The 22,244-nt window shown below is 33.1% G+C and overlaps 1 protein-coding gene across 4 annotated transcripts in view; it reads left to right on the top strand.

Moving 5' to 3' along the window:
• The window catches only part of LOC138698063 (hypoxia-inducible factor 1-alpha-like), a 512,524-nt gene extending 492,322 nt beyond the window's left edge, over positions 1–20,202 (top strand). For all 4 annotated transcript variants that reach the window (XM_069823756.1, XM_069823755.1, XM_069823754.1 and 1 more), the window contains exon 13: positions 16,762–20,202. In XM_069823756.1, the coding sequence (XP_069679857.1) occupies positions 16,762–17,100 (339 nt within the window). In that variant the 3' untranslated portion in view covers positions 17,101–20,202. The remainder of the gene's footprint in view (positions 1–16,761) is intronic.
• Positions 20,203–22,244: the final 2,042 nt, after the last annotated feature.

The following is a 22,244-nucleotide window of genomic DNA, read 5'->3' as shown; positions in this document are numbered from 1 at the left end:
TATATGAGCCTGAAGCACAGAGTTAATCGTGCCTACCTTGGCTTAAATATTTTCTTCACAAATAATAAAATGAAGCGAATTTTTGTAGTCTGTTCATTCATTGGCTGATATATATGGACTATATTAATATTATTCCATTTCATATTAAAACCTAAATTAGAATTATGTAACTTGGAGACTACCTGTATTCTATTTATGACAACATTCCCATTTTAATTTGATGGAATGTAATTGATGTATTTCAGTCCTGTTTATGTTCCAGTTTCTGAAGTTGAAAGTGATAAGAGCAGAATGAAATTTTCTTCGGGTTTTTGCAGATTAAATAAGTGGCATGAAAAATAAGATCTTAATATCCTTTGGCATAAAATTAGTTGCAGGTAATGCAGTATGGGGATAGTTGGAAGTGTTCTTCATAGCTGGATTGAATAATTTCAGATGACTGTTCTCATGTTCATTCTCTTTTTTTCTTTCCTTCTTGTAAATAGTAGTTAAGAAATATAGGTGTAAATATTTAGAAATAATATAATTAGTGAAGATTTTTCTTTGTGACTTTTCCTTATTTACATTGTTTGTAAAATGGAGGACTTCATTATGGATTCAAAAATGAAATGGAAGGTCTATTCAACTATAGCCAGGCAACATTCAAAACATAGCGCTTCTGTTGTCGACTCGCGCATGACATCATTGTTCTAGCATAGAGTTCAATGCTTAATCGCCACTCCAATTTGTTGGTTTCTGTGCACTATGAAATGTATGTTGCCGTGCTATAGCACTGGATTAAAAATACAAATTTCTTCCATATCCTGATCCCATGTCCCACTTCATTCTAATATATGATACTATTTATGAATTAATTAGATTAAAAATACTGTTACATATCATTCTTTTTCGTATAAAGAAGTCAAAGTTAATTTATTGTTCACTCCCTATACATTAAATATTCGCAAGGTTCAGAGATCATCCGAGAAAAAAAATCAATTACCACTAACTATAAAGGTTATTCCTATTTTTATTAAAATCATGAACTCTATTTGTGAAGACAGGAAATCTTGTAACTAATATACATTTTGTAGAGATAATGCAAACATATTCTCGTTCATTGGGTAGAGCAGCAGTCGGCATTTCATGCGGCAAGACGCATCTTACGTCATACTTATGCAGGGGTAGTTCACTAATGCATCCCTCCACACACACACACCCACGCCACATAGGACAGGCAGAGTACATACGTAACTGGCGATCAGCATGTCTGTTTCTAAACTACTAAATGTAAAGACTGCAGCAAAACGAATATTTGTAGAAGAATGGGAAGAGAAATTCTTTTGTAGTGCACAGAAAAAAAATGTAACATGTTTGTTATGTTCTAAACTACTTAAAGGGTTTCATATTATAGAGACATTATACAAAACTCCATTATCACGTGTACTTTGCCATAATATTAATACTGATTAAGGAAAAAGCGCGCCGATTATCATTATGATGAAGAACCAGATTTCACTTCACTAATTAAAACATCGGGATAAGCTGATGAGTAATTTCAAATCCATCAGAAGGATGCTAAGACATCATATAGTTTGCTTACTTACTTCCAGACTATATGGGGGCGAGGTTCAGTCCTCTCCTCCCTCCAGCCTACTGCTTTCTACCACCCCTCGTCTTGCAAAGTGGGCTGCATTTCATATGATGTACCTACTTTGACGTTCTGCCGACCCCTGGGTAGAGTGTAATTTTATTCTGTAATTGCTTGAATGAGCTTGTCATGTCTGTTCTTTCTTCTCCGATCTCAAAAAAATGTGAAGAGTGCATATCTTATAAACTATGAAACTGGAAAACTATATAATTATATATATTAAATTTATTGGACATATTATTGAAGTACCGTTATTGTGGAATTTTCCTATTCTGCTCCATGAATTCAATCTGCACAATCCATTCGCAAATGAGATATGATTTGCAGTTCTGTAATGGACAATTTTACATAAATTATTGCTTCTCCTTGTGAAAACGTAACTAAAATGAAGAGTTCTGTAAATGTTGTATCATAATATTCTTAATCCCTCCACCCAGAGAAAATCACTTTTTCCAGTAGGCCTACTTCTCTTTAATAGCTTATATTTAATCTAGGATTTAATATTGATTAATGTTAGCTTGACAAGTGGCATACCTCAATAATTCATCCGTGTTATATGAGGTCAGTATTGTATCTCTTGATATTAATGAAAATCGGGAAATTGAAGTTTTTATTCACCATATCGAAAATATGTTCCTGTTGTTTGTTTGCATAATAGCCTTTTTTCCATAACTTCGAATCTCACTCTCCAAAAGTGGCAAGTGTGAACTTATTGAAATACGTTATTTCTGTCGTCCTTCGTATACGAGTATTAACATAAAAGAAAGTAATCTTAAAAGAAAAATTGAGATATTTGAATATCTAGACAGCTCATTGGGCACAATTTTTTTGTTACATAAACCATTTATGATGTACTCCAATTCATATGGTATAAAAATGCTTAAAATAATTCATGCGTTTAATATTTTGTATATAATTTTTATTATAATGAATTATTCGTGTGAAATAAATACTGACATTAGGCATGAACTATTTTCATATGTAATAATTTTTTTCATGAAACTAAGCTTAGTTGATTAAGATCTGGACTGCAGGAAGCAAGAAAGATCTGTATAACAACTAGAGTGGAGAAACTTGTGGTTCCATGTATTTTGTTGTAATCGGTAAATAGTTACGTTTTTCTCATTATTGCTTCACTTCTTAAATGATAATGAATCACTACAGCTGATAATATGGATAAAATAATTTGTACACATAATATACTACTCTAACTGGTTTATACGTCATCATATACAAATAATTTTGGAAAAAAAATATTGTGAAATTGTAAAAACCGATTCCGAGGTTTTGTTTTTGGGACGAATTTTTTTATTTGCATCATATAAGATTTATTTGCGGAGTACACATGAAATATTATCATTTTGCTCGTAAAATAACTTTATATTTGTTGAACTTCATATACAAAGATCGACACAAAATAGCAGTTTTCTCGAAAATTGCTTAAATAATGTTATTCTCTCTGTCATTTTCATTAACTTCTGAAATAACCTGAAATAATATAGAGGACCCATGTAAATCTCAAGGTAGATGTTCATAGAAACTTAACTACATACTAATACAGTAGAAGAAGCATTTCATAGTGTCAGTAATTCGTCAGGAGCTCCCATTACTCATTCTCCTGTTCATTTGACTAAAACTTTCGTAAAATAAATGAAATTGTAGATAAAGTCGTTTGTTTTGCATTTCCGCTATAGTGCAATCTTGTAACTTCTAAACAAATTGACTTCTTAAAATTTATTTCTAGATGTATTGGTATAAAAGTAGAGATTGCCGTCCTTGAGCATGAATGAGGCCAATGTTTTAGCTTACCTTGCAAATGTGCTCATCATTAAGATTTTGTTTATCTTTCATAAAATAAAAAAGGATAAAGAGATATATTCGCTGGTATATTAATAAGTCAGAACAATACAAAATCCCCACGGAACAATATAAAACACAAAATACCCCACAATAAGCAAGTGGCTAGACAGAAAGATTCATTCTATTTCCGAAAAGTGAAGTTTAAATGATATTCTGTATTGCGTGCTAACATGTATGTAAGTTTTTTGCAGTGGCACACATTTGGAACAGTAAGTCTGCAGAACATCAGAGTGCAGATTCTTGGACCACATCCACAGTCTCTTCAAGAACGAAGAGTAGGAATTGGGAACATGTGATTTCAGTTACAGTATCTCCAACATATATAAAAATATAATTTTTGAACTCTGTATATTTTTTTCTATTGTGAATAAAGAATAGATATTATATGTATGCCTTCTTTTTCTGAGAAATATGTATTTTGTTTGTGGGAATTCAGATGGATTGATATTAAAGTAAACATTAACGTTTAGATGAGATATTATTATATCAAATCCATTTTGATTTTCTGCAAACAAATTTGGACCCAGAAAACTCTTAGATACGAAGATGAAGTAGGAAGGATTTAGCATCAAAGAGTAGGAGATTTGTTTAGTCGTCATCGTTTCATTTAAAACTATGATTGGGATTTGTGTACAAGGATTTTGAGTTTTCTTGTTCATTAATTTACCAGTAATTGAGGGCAATCTGTTTATGCACGAGTTTCACTCTCATTAATGCTTGCTCTTACAAGTCCATAACTTACTTTCACATACTGTATTCTTTCTGTATGTCCTGAATTGTTAAATATTTTATACATTTAAATTAGGCTGTAAATGTAAATTATTTGAGAGAAGTGATAAACATAATGTTTAGTTAGACTTCATTCATTGCCACTATATCTATAAATATCCGGTTAAAGTAGTTTTTAGGAAACATTGGGTTAATAAAAAAAGGAAATCTAATTACACAAGATTGTAGTGTATAATAAACATTATTGGATTATTGTTTTCAATTAGGAAATATAGTTAGCCATGTTGAATACAATAACAGTACAGCTGGACTTGTAATGCCATCTAGGGTATATGAATTTCTTGTTGGCAGTTTGAGATCTTATCATAGAGAGGTTCGATATATATAAAAATAAACCACTATACTTTTAAATGCGTTAGTCTCTTAAACATGTTGCCCTTTCACCCCTGTCCTAGTTACATTTCTCATAGAATTTTTATAGAAATTAAGTATTTTAAAAATAATTATAGTCTCTGAAGTTGCTTGGTATAAAATTTATCAATATGTCTCAGCCACAGAACTTTAATTGTATGCAACTGAAGTCGATAATACTCCTAATGTATAATAATTTCGTGTTTTTTCAACATTCCTTTCCATTAAGAACAGAAATTCAGACAGTTTGTTTTTCCATTACTGGTCGAGGAATTTTTGGGAATAAAATTGACAGAAACACACATAGTCCTTCATGCCATATTTCTTGCAAATCGACTAAAATTCACAGACATGAAAAATGTACTGTTCATTTTGGAAATGTTCATAAAAAAGTATATGAAGTTATATGTATGAGGGTCATACTGAAAGTTATAAGCAGGGAACGGATTTATATGGACTAAAAATATATGAAATATGTAAATATATATGTAGTTATTTTTACCAAAATATGGAATTAAATATGGATTTTTACCAAAATATGGAATTAAATATGGATTTTTACCAAAATATGGAATTAAATATGGACTTAAAATTATAAAAAAATGACTATGTACGTTAAATATTGGTACATTTTAATCAAACTAAACAAAAAATATAATGGACGTACCTTATCTTCCAATGTAGTTTCAACAAAACACAATTTTTATTGTCTGTTACCATAACAATAGGTTACAAACATTTCTTTCAAGTGCTGAAAAGTGAATCTTCTTCTATTGTCTCTGAGGATAGATTTATACTGACTAAAAGAGCGTTCGACGTCACAAGAAGTAACTGGTACATAATTCAATTTCACAATGTCTGCTGGGGATAAGTCCAAGTTAATCTTCACTGTTGATTCACCACTCATCACAGCAACAACCTTTTGTAGTTCTTCATATCCAGGGTTTTTTGAAAGTACAGTGTCCACCTTAGCTCTTACTGCATCTGCAACTTTACCTCTACCACGATTCAGTTGTTCCACAGTACTATTTATAATTTCAAAACTTTCAGATAGTGAAAGGTGCCTATTTTGGAGACTTTTGAGCGTTTTTATGATGCATGAAAATGTATGCTGAATGTGAGCTAAGTCATTCTTCACACTTATGTCACAGGTAACTGTTTTCGCAGTATCAATTGAGACTGCATCTTCAGAGTCCAATGCAAGGAGAACATTGTTAATAGAGTCTATATGTTCGGCATAATATTCAACTGCTTCTAGCCATGTACACCATCTAGTTAAAATTGGCTTTGGTGGCAATGGAATTTCAGGGTACATTTCTTTCAACACGTTAACTCTACTGGGAGCTTTGAGAAATACTTTTTTCACTGATGAAATCAACAAATCTACTTTAGGGAAATTGTCTCTGACCACTTCTGCCACACGATGAAATGCATGCGCCACACAAGTAAAATGAGTCAATTTAGGATATACAACAGATAATGCTTGTCCAGCTTTGACCATATAAGGGGCAGCATCGCTAATAAAGAATAACACATTATCGTACATAATACCCTTTGGCCACAGGATACCCATAGCTTCGTTGAACAGTTTAACTATAGTTTTGTTATTGCACTTTTCTAGAACATCACAATGTAAAAGAATTCGTTCAGAATATTGTTCACTTAACAAACCGATAACTACATTACCAACAAGTCTACCTTCTTTGTCGGGAGTCTCATCAATGGAAACCCAAATTGAACTATCTTTAATTTCATCTCTTATCTTCTGTATTGTCTCATCGTAGATGGATGGAGCATACGTCTTCCTAAGTGTTGACTCATCCGGGATTGTATGTTGAGTATATTTTTCAAGGAATTCCCTGAAGACCTTATTCTTTAGTTTGTAGAGAGGAATATCAGCAGAGATGAGAGAACGGCACAGGTCGATGTTAAACTCAGATCTTACATTCGATGTTGTTGGTTGTGTTAAAAACAATTGTCTCTGCTTGGAATTTAGTTGTTTGTTGGCCTGATGTTTACTAGTTGTAATGTGTTGTTGCACCAGGAACTTTTGTGTAGATGATACTGCACACTGACACAAATTACAAAATAATATTTTATTGTCAGTTGATAAACCATCTTCTTTAAATTCTGAAATGTAACTTGTTAGTTTTGATTTTAAATTGACTGAATGACGTACTTTTGGCATATTTACCGTCTTTATAGTATGATTTACAAAACTGAACCTATGTGTACTCTGACTGGCATTTAACTGTTGAGCTGCACAACTGAAGTCTGTTAAAAATTTTAAATTAAATTAATACAGTTTTGTAACTTACTTTCCCATTGTTGATAGGACTGCTAATTTTCAAATAACTCTGATGTTAAAGGGATTACTGAACATGTGTTTAAATCTCTATTGTTGAAATGTATTTTTAAAAGTTAATGGAATTTTGTTTTGTTTTATTGTTAAACCTAATATAATATGGACTGTTTTATATGAAATATGGAAAATATATGGAAATTAACGAAAATATGTACTAAACTCTAAAATATGGAAAAATATGGAAAATAAAAGTAGGATTTTTCAACCCTACACATTGTGAAACATAAAGATAATGCAAAATATAAATTATATTAGCTTTATAAGTAAATATGTATTTACATATAAATCCTTTCCCTGGTTATAAGCAACCCATTGTTATAAATCTTAATTTTTATTTTTTAGACATACCAGGTACATCATCTTAATTTACATACACCTCATCTTTGGAATGTGGCTGCTGAAATATACAAAGAGCATCGTGCTTTTTACCCATCATTTGTAAGAAAAGGAAATTCAAAGTGAAATATAGTGGAACACGTGTTGTCAGCAAATAGCTGGATACACTACGAAGATAGATCTTAATTTACAGACTTTTCTGTCACTTTTCAACATAGTCTCCATTTCTTTGCACACATTTTTCCTGCCGTTCTGTAAGTTTGAAAATTGCTTTGCTGTAGAAGTTCGTTTCATCTTCTCGAAGACACTGATACACCGCATTCTGGATGTCCTCCAGCATCTTGTAGCATTGGCCTCGCAGCTGCTCCTTTACAGAATCGAAAAGATGGTAGTCAGAGGGTGCGAAGTCGGAACTGTAGGGAGTTACAGAAGAGATTCCCACCCAAATGTTCTGATTTTCTCCACAGTGACACGATCATTGTGAGTCCACGCATTATTGTGTTGCAGGATGATGATCTTTTCAGGGCATTTCTTGCGCAATGCACGACAGAGGTTCAAAACTACCTGACTATAGTGGACAGCTTTTATGGTCTGTCCAATTCAACCAAAATGCATCCCAGAACTCATCAACTCTTTCCTTGTTGTGTTCTGTGGAGGCAGTTCGAGGGTGACCGCTACGATGGTTATCTTGGATGCTCGTGTTCCCATCTTCGAAATGTTTCACCCATCTCCTAACACTGCTGGCACCCATGCACACATCTCCGTATGCACGCTGAAGTCTGAGATGAATTTCAGCAGCAGATTTTTCTTCTTTAACAAGGAATTTAATGACAGCACGCTGTTGAAACGAACCATTGTTGTCGACCATTTTGCAAACATTGTCTGTGGTCACATAATAGAAGTTAATGACGTCACAGTATGTCAATACATAGTGTAAAGTCAATAGATTATGATCATATAATCGTTTTTGTTACATTGTTGAAATTGAAATTATAGCATTGTGTTGCTCATGACTTTCAGTACAACCCTGTGTATAAAAGCGCAACATCCATTGAAAAAGTATGGAAAGAAATGTTTTTTTCTTCCATACTTGCTGCTAATTAATACCTGCTTCATTTGAGTCTTATATAGTACAGCCATAGATCCTTTCAGTATTATGTGAAGATATATAGTAAATAATATTCACTAATTTTGTATTAAACAACTTCTTTTATATGAATAAAAGTTTGATAGTATGGAATAGTATGCTGGTCTGCCAGGATAGTTAGTGAAGAAGTTTATCTTCATACCTTGGGATTGGTTATGTCCCTTGTCTTGTGTTGTGCTGATCCCACGTCCAGGAAGGTCTGCATTATATAGTTTTCTACTCTGCTCTAGAAAATAAAATACATTACGACACCTGAAAAGGGCACAAAGGGATAGAGAAAGAAGGAAAGTGATATGCTGGCTTTATGTGAGGGGAGTAACGTTTTTATTCAGGATAGTAGATAACATTGTTTCATTATCATATCTTAATTCGAGAATACTGAACATTAAATGACTGAGATGATCCCCTCCCCCTCCCCACACACACATACTATCACTTCACTGACAACATTCTATAATTTTCTCTTGTCTTTATTTGTAAGTATAAATGTCTTGCCTTTAATAAGTGAACCAAGTAAGAGAATGCTCATTTTTAGGCATTTGCATGGCTTGTTTCTGCTCATAATAAACAAGTTCTGCTGAATTTTAATATTCAATCTGTTAACTTTATGCTTAGGCTATGTCTTCATAAGGATTTGATACGGATGGCTAACATTTCTGCCATTCCTTATCACCATTTCAAAAAAATAATATTACAGTAATTTCTTTAGTAGGCAAAATGTAACTTTACAAACGTATTTCTAATGCATTCTTATAGTTACTCTTGCCTCTCACAGCTGTAATATAACAGATATATACAGCATTTCTATTACTGATGAGGTACTTCGCATGATTGTATAGTAAATTAAATTGATTATTCATTATTATGGTTTACTGACAGCACTGGGCTTCCAAACTGGTGAATTCAGATTCGACTCTTCACGAGAGAAGAAAAAATTCTCTTTCTCTCTCTCTCTCTCCGATGAGGAAGTATATGTTCATTGTCTTAGCATGTGTTGTCTTAATTACAGGCTTGTGTCATGCTTATTGGTACTGCTTATGTTTGTGCATAATCTCCAGGGTATATGATAGACAAGAGGGGTCAATTTTTAAAGGAGAAAATTAATGATTATTATATTATTGAAAATAATAAAACTAATAATGATAGTCTAAAATATTTCTGAGGATTGTATTGTTAGGTTTCAGAACTCCACTAAAAAGTATTGAGTTTTATAGCAGGGAGAAAAAAATGCATTGCACTAAATTTTATGTGTTCTTGGACTTTGAGAATTGTCAGACTGCTATGAGGAAAGGTATTAAGAACCTGTCTAGTTGATGATTGCAAACTTTACCCGAAAAATTTTTAAGTAGTAGTTGAGCTCCTTGTTTAATGAAGTAAGAATTTTATTATTTAATATAAATTTTAATTTAAATATAAATATATTTATATATTTAAAGTGATTGAAATTGGTTACACTTTCAAAATGACGACAAATTATTATTATTATTATTATTATTACTACTACTACTACTATTACTACTACTACTACTACTACTACTACTACTACTACTACTACTACTACTACTACTACTACTACTACATTATAATCATTTTCTTCTTTTTTGGGAATACTTGTTTCAAACTCATGGTGAAAATAATTTGTCTATTGGAGTAAGAAGTGTACACAGTTCAAAAATTCTATTAATCATGGCAATCGATCATGGGATTTCAGAGTTGACCTTGCTATAAATTTCTTGCTGTAATAGAGTAGTGTATAGTTTTGGGGTGTGATTACACTTAACAGCAATTATAATTACACATAGAATATGAATGACATTCAGTTACGACATTTGCGCACTTTACCTCGTTAATTCTGCATATTGTATTTGGATGCCATTGACTGCACAGTTGATGGATGTTATAAATGCATGTTATTGTAATAAATTAAATAGGAACCCAACTTTTTTTTACATATAAATAGATATATTAGTGAATCAGTTAGGCAAAATAATTTTTTAATAATGCTTTTGTCTCGTTATGAATGTGCTAGTTGTTTTCAATTATATTAAGTAGGTTGTTTTTGTAATAGTTGGATTGAATTCATTTTCATTCGTATTTTACTGCAAGTTTGAGAAGCATTTCTTTTAATTCATGGTTTGAAGAACTTTATTCTAATTGTATATACAGGATATAAAGTATACTTTTAATTTTATATGCACTTGATTTAGTTCATGGGCATGCTTTCCATGTGAGGTCATTATGTTTCGTTTTAGAGGAGCTGCGTTGAAGTTCCATTGAAGTGTAATAATCTATTCCTATAAGATTCATCTTCTTCATCACAGAAGTTACATTATAAATAGACCTCACGAAATATTTATACATTTATATCTATTTTAAGCCAGTTAAGTTTCATTCACAGAAACCATTGTGTTTGTTTAATAAGGCGTGCATGTGGCGATATTTAAGCCACTTAAAAAAAAAGAGTGAAAAAATGTACAGAATGTATGAGATTCTGAAGTGACCAATTGATGAAATTAATAAAACTAGATATAATATTCCCTTATATTGCTCACTCCCGAGATATTTATTTTTATATTCTCACTATAAATCATTAACATTATAAAGTACAAGTAGAGAAGGCAAGACCTGTCCTGCAACCTTATCATGTGCCGTGGCTATATCACCAGTGGGTATGGAGGGGAAGATAGGTTTCAGTCTGAGATGAACTTTCGTAACACTAGATCATATAATATTAACCATCATGAAACAAACTCTCTTTCGGATAGCTCATTCTTTCCCCTCTCACACAGCTCACATGCCAGGTCTTGCCTCCTCATCTATAACATCTTGCACCTGTAACGAATTTCAATGGAACTTAGAAATGATGGAGCTATCGACGGTTTTGTTGTTTGATTTATATTGTCAAGCTAAAAGCAAGTAGAAAGACAATCTTTTGATACATATACAAGAAATACTTATTTTTACGTGTGGAGATGTTAATATGTATTGATATAAATGAGGAATATATTAGTTTGTATTTCCATAACTAAGTTAGCTAGTTCAACAGGCATGTGGCTACGTAAGATTTTGCGTCACGTTTTTGTTTTTCTTCATTTCGGATTATATACTCTGTACGGGCTGACATCATTTTGTGCTATGATAGCTAAATAATGATTTCCATAAGTTGTGTTTATCTTCTTTCAAGAATGCACCATTAGTCAAATGGAATTTGTGATGGGAAAAGATGGTGTTGAATATCATAATTACATCACTATCATTTATCGAAATAAATAGATAGTCTAAATTCATATTTTCATTGTGATGTACCTGTTTATATGGGATTAAATATAGGCACGCCACTTCTATACTAGTCTGAAAAGATTCTAATGACTCCATTCCATTTTCAAAGGAATCCTGGCACATGACAAATACCACAAAAAGAAAAAAACTTTCTTCTTTATGAGACAAAGATAAATGTTGTGTGTTGTCAATGTTGTGCGAGAATTTGTTGTCTTTGTCCTATGTCACAGATGCAGATATTTAACGTTTCGGAGCTATGCATTTGTCCCATCAAAGAAGGGGAGAGGGGGAACTATATTTTGGATCCATTATTAGCTATTTTTCAGGACTCTTTACTCCTGGTAATGGATCCAATAAGTTCCCCATTCTCTGCCTTCCATGATGATGGAACAAATGCATAGCTCCGAAACGTTTAATATCTGCATCTGTGACATGGTGCAAATACCCTAAAATCTTGTATCAAGCTGAATTTTCATTTTTCTGACTGGAAATGGGAGTAAGCTACTCTTTATTTCTAAATCAATGCAATTAAGCCACAAAGGATAGGCGTAATATTGGAACTAATTCTGTTAACATAAATATGATAATTCTGATAATGAATTACCAGGATATTTAAACACTTTTTAATTTTACATCATTTGGTTTGTGATGTCTAAGTAACATTAACATCTTGTACCGGTATCACATTTATATGACATTGTGTTACATCACAAAGTAACCTTTATTATCTGAGACTACCAATCAGTTCGACAATTTTTGGTGGACAATAACTTTACCACATTAAATTATATTGTTAATTTATTTGTGAGTTTTTTTGGTCACTTGTGAGAATTATATTAAGATACATTATGCAGAAAATTATTCTTTTCCTGAAAATTTTAACGTGCTTATAGTATATAGAAATTCTGTCATTCTGTACGAAGCAATACATATTTTTTGACTATTTTTCTTTGTAAATTTTTTTTTCTTTGTTGCAAAATTCGGTATTTTAGACACTGACATAAATTTATTGTTTGTTGGACTTTTTTAATTGGAATAAATTCCGGTTTATCACCAATTATTTTCACAAATTTCATTCCTTGTGTACACTTTAAAACAGACTCACTTGCTGAAAGATAAATCTTAAATATTCTTATAGGTTGCAATTATTTTTTTTAAATTTCATGATATTCTTTGACATGTATCTTTATACTTAAATTGTTTTTTTTTTTTTTTAATCAAGTTTTGAATAAGGTTCAACATGCCAGTATTGCCCTAAATATGTATTATATTACAATGTGTTTATGATGAAATAGGAAGGTAAATAGTCAATGTTCATGCTATTGAAAAATGCCTTAAATTTTAACCATTTAATTTTCTTTACATTCTAGCTTAGTTCTATTTGTTGTTTTCAACCTATTGAAAAAGTCTTGATTTTTAACCATTTAATTTTCTTTACTTTCTAGCTTACTTCTATTTATTATTCCCGTCCTATTGAAAAATGTCTTGATTTTTAATCAGTTTAATTTTTTTTACAGTCTAGTTTAATTTTATTTATTGTTTTCAGCTTATTCGAAAAATGTTTTGATTTTTAATCAGTTTAATTTTTTTACAGTCTAGCTTACTTTTATTTATTGTTTTCAGCTTCTTCGAAAAATGCTTTGATTTTTAACCAGTTAATTTTCTTCATATTCTAGCTCACATCTATTTCTTGCTTTTATGATAACGTTTAAGAAAAGGGAAGGAAACATGATATAATGCACCTGATTTCAGGGATGATGGCTGCCTCTATGGCAGTGGTGAAGAAGACGAAATCCAGAAATTAATTTTTTGTATTATTTATGTAATTCTAATTTTAAGATTTCGTGTGTCTATTCGAACTATTTTGCATCTTCATAGTACCATATTTTAGCACAACTAAAAGTTACAAAAATTATTTATTTTCTTTAGTAATCTTAATATTAATTTATATTTCTTACTGCAAGAGTTATTGTACCACAAAGGAAAAATATTTAAGTATTACATTATTCATAAGACGTGTTTCTATTTTCTCTGTGTAATTTCCTTGTTTTTCATTGTGCGTAATTTTTTTACAAAGTTTATAAGGAATGACATTTTAACAGTAACACTAGAGAACTATTTTTTTGCCGTACATTCGAAGTAAAATTAGTTGATTCCTGTGGAAATTAATGCTTTGATTAAAAAATGACAAAAATTCTCTGTTGAGTATAGTGTGAAAGATTTAAAGCACATAAAATGCTAGCAGCATCATCATACTAAGAAGAACACCATACATTAAATACAATGCTTCAATTTTTCTTTCTTGCTTACAAATACCACACAGGTCAAAACTAATAAAACACGTATCTTCAAAGTCCTTTTTCTAAAATCCGGTGTTCCCTCCCCAAAAACGAACAATAATCCCCCATAATGAGACTTTCCTAGTATCCAGTTTTATAGGGAAATAGATCAAATTTGAGTGAAGAAAATCCATTTTAAGAGACATCCTGTATCTTATGACACCATATTAAAATTGTTACAAAGTATTCATAATTTTAATTCTTTATACTACCAAGAAACACTTGCAACATTCCATTAAAAGATCGTCATCTTCTAGTTTATTTGTGAGCTTAGGTTCAAAAGCGTTGTCTTTTAGAAATGAAATTACGATAAGAGGCCTGGTGAAAATCCTTTCCTTTAACTTAGCATACCAAATAGCAAACACAACTTTCACCTTTATCAAAGTCAATTAACAAAATTTTTCAGTGACCCAAATATTATGTGTAATGGAGCAGAATAGTGTTTTCGGGACCTATGTTTTATGTTGCTTTCTGTTTGGATGAAATCTTCTCCCCTTTCCCAATGTTTCAGATTGCAATGCTTCACAGATATAACGGTATTTTATTACCTTTCCCCAGGGGCGTATTTTGCGGGCTACCGGGGCTACCGGCGGTAGCCCAAGGAAATTACAAAAGAAAAAGTTTATAATATAACATAATGTAATAATTTTGTATTATTAGTTTCACCATAGTAATTAAAATTAAAGTAATTGTTAGATATATTTTGTGTAATAATAGGGTCAGCGGTAGCCCAAACCCTTTAACCAGTATACGCCACTGCCTTTCCCTGTTATTGTACAAGTAGTCCAACTATAAAACATAACTACAAATGTATCAAGAATATCGGTTGTAATATTTAATAATCCTTATACACCTCGTTGCAAAATATATATCGTCTATGGAAAAAATTCATATTTGCAAAGTATAGTCACTAGTTAAACAGTATAAAAGAATTGAGATTCAAAGGACAATTTTGGAAATTGTATTTAAAAAGAACAATTACACCAAAAACAACTATTACTTTCCCGAGAGAAAAAAATATATATTCCTAATGTAATTAATTCCTTCCACTTACCTATATCGCAGTATAAGTTTACAATTGAAGACTCAAGGGAAAAAGTCTGATGTCACATTTTACTGTTTTTATGGGAGAACAAATTAAAAGTTTAAAGATCCACATCCTTCAAAGAGGAGGACATTAAACGCAGAATAAATATGGGAAATGCTTGTTATTATTCGGTTGAGAAGCTTTGTCATTTAGTCTGCTGTCAAAAAATCTGAAAGTTAGAACTTATAAAACAGTTATATTACCAGCTCTTCTGTATGGTTGTGAAACTTGGACTCACACATTGAGAGAGGAACAGAGGTTAAGGGTGTTTGAAAATAAGGTTCTTAGGAAAATATTTGGGGCTAAGATGGATGAAGTTACAGGAGAATGGAGAAAGTTACACAACGCAGAACTGCATGCATTGTATTCTTCACCTGACGTAATTAGGAACATTAAATTCAGACGTTTGAGATGGATGGGGCATGTAGCACATATGGGCGAATCCAGAAATACATATAGAATGTTAGGTGGGAGGCCAGAGGGGAAAAGATCTTTATGGAGGCCAAGACGTAGATCGGAGGATAATATTAAAATGGATTTGAGGGAGAGACTGGATTAATCTTGCACAGGATAGGGACCGATGGTTGGCTTATGTGAGTAGGGGGCAATGAACCTTCGGGTTCCTTAAAAGCCAGTAAGTAAGTAAGTACTATGTTTTATTTACTAGTGTTATTATTCTTCAAATTACTCTGGACTAATCACGTTGTTATTCTGTACAACTGTACATAGAAAACTATATCGACTGAGCTATTTAATGACATCGAAAAAGAAAATCGATAATTTCGGACTTACCAGGTTTTTCCCCTGGACTCTTCAATTGGAAGAACATTTATCTTCTTATTATTTTCTTCTTCAAGTCCCATATGCATTTTAAATATTGGGATAGCCTCATTCTATCCATTTCACCCATCCCAGTCTATCTGTGCACAATCTCTTCATATCCACCATTGTCTTCCTCGCCCAGTCCTTCCTTCTCCTCACATCTTCATAACCTGCTTCGGTTTTCTCTCCTCTTCCATTCTGTTCACATGACCATACCACTTCAATTGATGCTCCTCAACAACCACACTCTTGGCTTTCTTCTGTCCAGCCTCTTACTGGATTCTTTCATTTTGAATTCTTTCTGTTTTGGTTTTTCCTACTGTTTACCTCATATAGGCTACTTCAACTCCATGGCCATGATCTTACTTATGTACTTGGTCTATAGTGCGGGACTTTCCATACCATACAACATGATCGGAAGCATGATTGCATTGTAGATCTGCATTTTTGTTTTAACATTGATCTCGATTTTCCCTGCAGTAGTATTGTTCATTTGGTAATAAGCTGAGGCTGCTTTTTTTTTTAGTCTTATTTAATAAATCTTGTTCATTTCTTCCATCACTACTTAGTATGGTACAGAAATATTAAACATTTTCTACTTTCTCAAGAAACCTTCCATCACATACTATGTGAAGCTCTCCTTCCTGTTTGTCCTGTATTGAAACCTACATCACTTTGCTTTTATCTTTAGAAGAACTTTTATGAAATATATTATTAATGTTTCAGTTGTTACAAATTGTTGGTATCTGTTTTCAGGGAAATCCTCGGAGAAAGAAAGGTGTGGGACCACACCTACAAGAATCAGTGGCAGATATCAACTTGCAACATTGTAAGAGTATAAGTGTGACTGGTGTTTCAAGAGTGGTGCAGTGTGACACTGGGACGTGTACGATTGACGAAGGCCTTGCTCAGCGCAAAGCCAACATACGGAAGAACTCCTTCTCCCTGCTCGACCCTGAAGGAGCTACCATACCATCGTTGGTTGACCTGAGTCAGCGTGACTATGATGTGAATGCTCCTGTCAGCTCTGGCTTACTGCAAGGACAGGATCTACTAAAGGCACTTGAGACTAGTTCAAATGCTCTTATGGATTAGTAGTGTTCTGTTGTAGAGAGCTGAGCCAGTACAATGAGAGCATGCTGCATATTCTAAGCCATTGGCTCTGTAGTTAGTTTGCTTAAACCAATGGAAACAGGGCAAGCAGGATGTGCTCATAAGTTAAAGAGTCCTTACCAGTGTCTTTTGCCACCAATAAACAGTGAACATGGTCCTATACAGTTTACAATGTTAAACGAAATGTTTGGACTGAAAGGCAATATATAGACGTGTTTTATAAATGGGAAAACGACTTCTTTGTGACTGAATCAATCTGTAGGTAATAGAATCCATTATAAGTTGCAACCTTCAGTCTTTATATTTCAGAATATAATGAAACAAGGAAACCATGTAGCAACACATTGGTTTTTATCGGTTCAATTAATTTAATTAAATAACTGTGACTGTGGTGATTTAGGAGAGGTGAAAAAAGAATGCAGGAAGTTAAGACTGTAGTTTAAGTTGATTTATACTTATTGACATAACTAAACAAAGGATTTCTGTTAAAGAAGCTATCATTTCATTGTTCTTGCCATTCATTTTCTGAACTGATGTATATAGGAATGCATCACGAACAGTAGTTTTCATTATTTTATATTTGAGACGATCAACAACATTCTCTGCAACATTCCATGTCTTACCACCACATTAATAAAGTAATGAAATTTCTCCTGTTGTGGTTGTCACATTAAGTTAGGAACTGCATTTTCAGCCTGCTTTCCTTTGTTCTGTGGATTTATCTGTTTTATTTTCCGTTTTTTAACATTTAACCTACTTTCTACTACATTTTTTAATGTAGGTATGTATTATAAGTTTATAAAAATGAAGATTTTGCACACATATTTCTGTATCTTAAGTCACTCCAATATTTAATACGAAAACATGAACATAATTACAAGTATTTCAGTTTTTTTTTTTAATTTCTATTCAATTCTTTCATTAGCTTAAACTCTTACTTTTAACATCAGTATATGATGGACATTTAAAACCATTTTGATTAAGAGAAACGTTTGTTTATGAAAAATGTTACTTTGTACTTGATATTAATCTGTTATTTCGCCACTCTATGTTATTTCCACAACCACAGGTTCTTTTCACTCACTGTAAGGAAAGTGGGCCATTAATTCTTTGCGGAACTGCTTGTTTGACACTTAATGAACAAAAAGTAAAGGTTTATTACTTAAACTAGCAATACTGTTCCTCAATTGTTGATCTTTTGGTGGCATGAATAGCACTGTCTTACGGGCTGGCTGGCCAGCTTGTATTGAACACTCCCCCCCCCCCCCCCACTATTGCGAGATAGTGGTGCTCTCTTTGTCACAAGGAGGATTTCTGGTGAAGGAGTTTTATATCTATTTTTGTGGTCACGACATATAGCATGAAAGACGTTGAATGTAATTTACTGCCATATATAGTTGCAGAGGATATAGCACTAGTATATGAACAGAAGACTCAGAATTTTCATTATGGTTTTGTTTATCCCATAACATGTTTAGTGATTCCTTATGAACTGTTGGCTTTTTTGGATTCTAACCACATTTCATATTGTGTTAGTGAAATAAATCTATTAGCAGTAGGTGGGCTGAAGAAGGTGCGGTACCCAACCTTCTGATTGCAGTTATATATATATATAATAATAATAGGGTGCACTGATATATATTATTTTTACCAACAAAGAGTATATTTGTTATTTGTGTAATGTTGGTTCGCACTTACAGGGTGATTGTGGGCACCCTATTGCTAGATCTGGACCTAGCAATGTGTATACTACATTCCAAGGCTAAGGTTGTCACCATTGCTTTGATATATTTACATTCGTATAATATATACTGGTAAATCCTACTGAACAATTTCAATGACCTACTTATCCCACCGCACTTTATATAAAAAAAGGGGAAGGGAAAATTTTTATTTTAATTTGTTGTTTTTGTTGTGTTCATTATATAAAAAGTAGAAATAAGTTTTGACTTCATGGGCAAGACAGTATATACAGTATAATATATGATTCCATACCGCAGTTTAATCTGAGGTGTTCTATGAACTGTCCCAGAGTATAGGTATTAAACGTACAAAAAATTGAATAACTTAATCATATCAAGCTTTTATATTTTTATTTAGGAAAGGTATTTTGAGAGTGCAATACTGAATTTCATATTTCCGACTATAGGAATATGTATGCCGAAATAAAATAACAACATGGGGTAATTAAGTTCAAAGATTATGTTAGAGAAACTATGGTGTCAATTAAATATCATATATTGTAAAGACTTGAATGTATATCATGCTATGTTGGTCAGCGTGTGTGTTTCATGATGTATTAATGAATGCACTTTGCAGATAAATATCATTAGGTGTCCTCTTTATATTTTTCAAATCATATTCTTGGTGCAAACCTTACATGTGTTTAATTTGTGCGTTGTATATGGAGTAATGAAAAAGAATGCAACAGCTGTTGGAATTACAATGTTTGATGCTTGCAGGCCAGATCAGATTAGTTTTATATTTCGTGTATTCATTACATTTTATGCATTCTCTCTGAGAGAAAAAAAACAAAGTATGTGTACAATTTACTTGTTTGGCTAGGGAAAGATGACGTTTAAGATATATACACTTTTATGATAGTACAAAAGGCAATGAAAAAAAAAAAAAAAGAATCTGGTGATGTTGGCACAAACTACCTCATTTCCATCGCTGTTATGGAAGAAAGCAACCTTGGCCATGGAGTGATATTACACAATGCTCCTGAGATTTCTCTCCACGTTGGAGAACTTATCATGGAGTTATAATAGAAACAGCAGCATATATGTGTGTCTTAGGCTGCAGTTAAACTTCATATTTAATTAAAAAGCTTTGTTGAAGTGCATTTATCTCCTTCCCTCGTTAGTAGATGATTAAGTATATTATCTCTCCATTGCTGTGGAGGAGGTACAATGATGATTTTGAAATATTCTTTATTTACATTTGTTATGTGATTTCATATATTTATACAAAACCACTTTTTTAAATTGCTTTTATGTGCTGAACCAACAATTTTAAGTTCTAAATGCATGTACAAAGATCCGGCTTGTAATTATTACTAATAAAAATGTCCAATTTTTAGCATGTTCTGTTTTATTTCGCAGACATTGCAGTCACATGCATTTAAGATTTTCTTAAATAACAACCGTATAGATCAATATAATTACCGGTAATGTTGGCTGAAATGAAATAATACAAGTCAAGGAGATGCAAATCAAGCTTTCAGGTATAACTCCCTGATTTGAATAATTTTGAGGGAAAAATTGTTCCGGGGCCGGGTATCGAACCCGGGACCTTTGGTTAAACGTGCCAACGCTCTACCAACTGAGCTACCCGGGAACTCTACCCGACACCGATCCAACTTTTCCCTCTATATCCACAGACCTCAAAGTGGGCTGACAACCGTCAAGCAACCAACATTGAGTGCACACTAACTCTGTGTGACTTAAATTGTGGTTTTCTGTTAACGAACAGTGACGTGTATTATGCAAATCAAGAAAACCACAATTTAAGTCACACAGAGGTAGTGTGCACTCAATGTTGGTTGCTTGACGGTTGTCAGCCCACTTTGAGGTCTGTGGATATAGAGGGAAAAGTTGGATCAGTGTCGGGTAGAGTTCCCGGGTAACTCAGTTGGTAGAGCGTTGGTATGTTTAACCAAAGGTCCCGGGTTCGATACCCAGGCCCGGAACAATTTTTCCCTCAAAATTATTCAAGTCAAGGAGATGTTTATACTCCGATTTTAAAACAATTATGGCGTTGTTAGCAGAAGAGGAAATGATACTAAAGGATATGCTACTGGAGCTGAATGACAGCTGTAAGCAGTATGGGATGAAGATAAATGCCAACAAGACGAAGAGCATCATCATAGGAAGAAAAATACAGAAGATAAACTTAAGAATTCTAAATGAGCAGTAGAGCAAGTGAACAGCTTCAAATACTTGGGGGTGTGCTATAAGCACTAACATGAGCTGCAGTCAGAAAGTAAAAAGGAGGATAGCAATGGCAAAGGAAGCTTCTAATAGAAAAAGGAGCATCTTCTGCGAATCTCTGGAAAAAGAATTAAGGAAGATACTAGTGAAGTGCTTTGTATGTTGCAGAAACATGGACATTATGACAAAGTGAAGAGAAGCAAATAGAAGCATTTGAAATGAAATGTGTGTATGGAGAAGAATGGAGTGTGTGAAGTGGACAGACAGACTAAGAAATGAAGCTGTGTTGGAAAGAGTGGGTGAAGAAAGAATGATGCTGAAACTGATCAGGAAGAGAAAAAAGGAATTGGTTGGGTCACTGGCTGAGAAGAAACTACCTACTGAAGGATGCACTGGAAGGAATGATGAACGGGAGAAGAGTTCGGGGTAGAAGAAGATATCAGATAATAGATGACATTAAGATATATGGATCATATGAGGAAACAAAGAGGAAGGCGGAAAATAGGAAAGATTGGAGGAAGCTGGATTTGCAATGAAAGACCTGCCCATGGGTAGAACACTAAATGAATGAGTGAATGAATGAACCATGTTCACAATAAAAGCAAAATATAATACGTATTATTGTAGGTACATATAAAACACTGAAAATGATAAAAGTCCTACTCTAAGACACAGAATATAAATTATACCAATTTGGCATGAATAACTTGTCTGCCTCATCTTGGCACTTGCACATCTGGTATGAAACTATTCTTTCTTCTACACTCAGCCATTCCACTCCCCCTCACCCTGTCTGGCCAAGTCAACACTCCCTCTCCATCCCATCATATAATATTGGTATCTGTTCTTATCCTCTCCCTGTCTGCACACATCAACCCTCCCCATTGTATCAACTTACGTTCTCAGTGTCAAGGCAATTGAGTTGTGTTGTGCAATGTGCATTGTGAATGAACATAACATATTCAATACCAGAGTGAGGCGTACATACTTACCAGCTCTATCAGGGAATTATTCATGGACAAGTTTCTGCATCATCCAGCACCAGCAAGAAGTACAGTAACATTTAAGAGACTTGGTGAGGAAATAGCGCGAAACTGGTTTTGTTGCAAATGCACCAAAGAACAGGGAGCCTTCTGTCTGAATACCTCAATTTGTGGCACAAATTAATGAAATCGTGAGTAGAAGTCCTCGCAA

This window comes from Periplaneta americana, chromosome 4 (genome assembly GCF_040183065.1).
Source record: "Periplaneta americana isolate PAMFEO1 chromosome 4, P.americana_PAMFEO1_priV1, whole genome shotgun sequence".
NCBI lineage: Eukaryota > Metazoa > Arthropoda > Insecta > Blattodea > Blattidae > Periplaneta > Periplaneta americana.
Note: the sequence above shows the minus strand (reverse complement) of the source record. Positions and strands in the feature narration are given on the sequence as shown.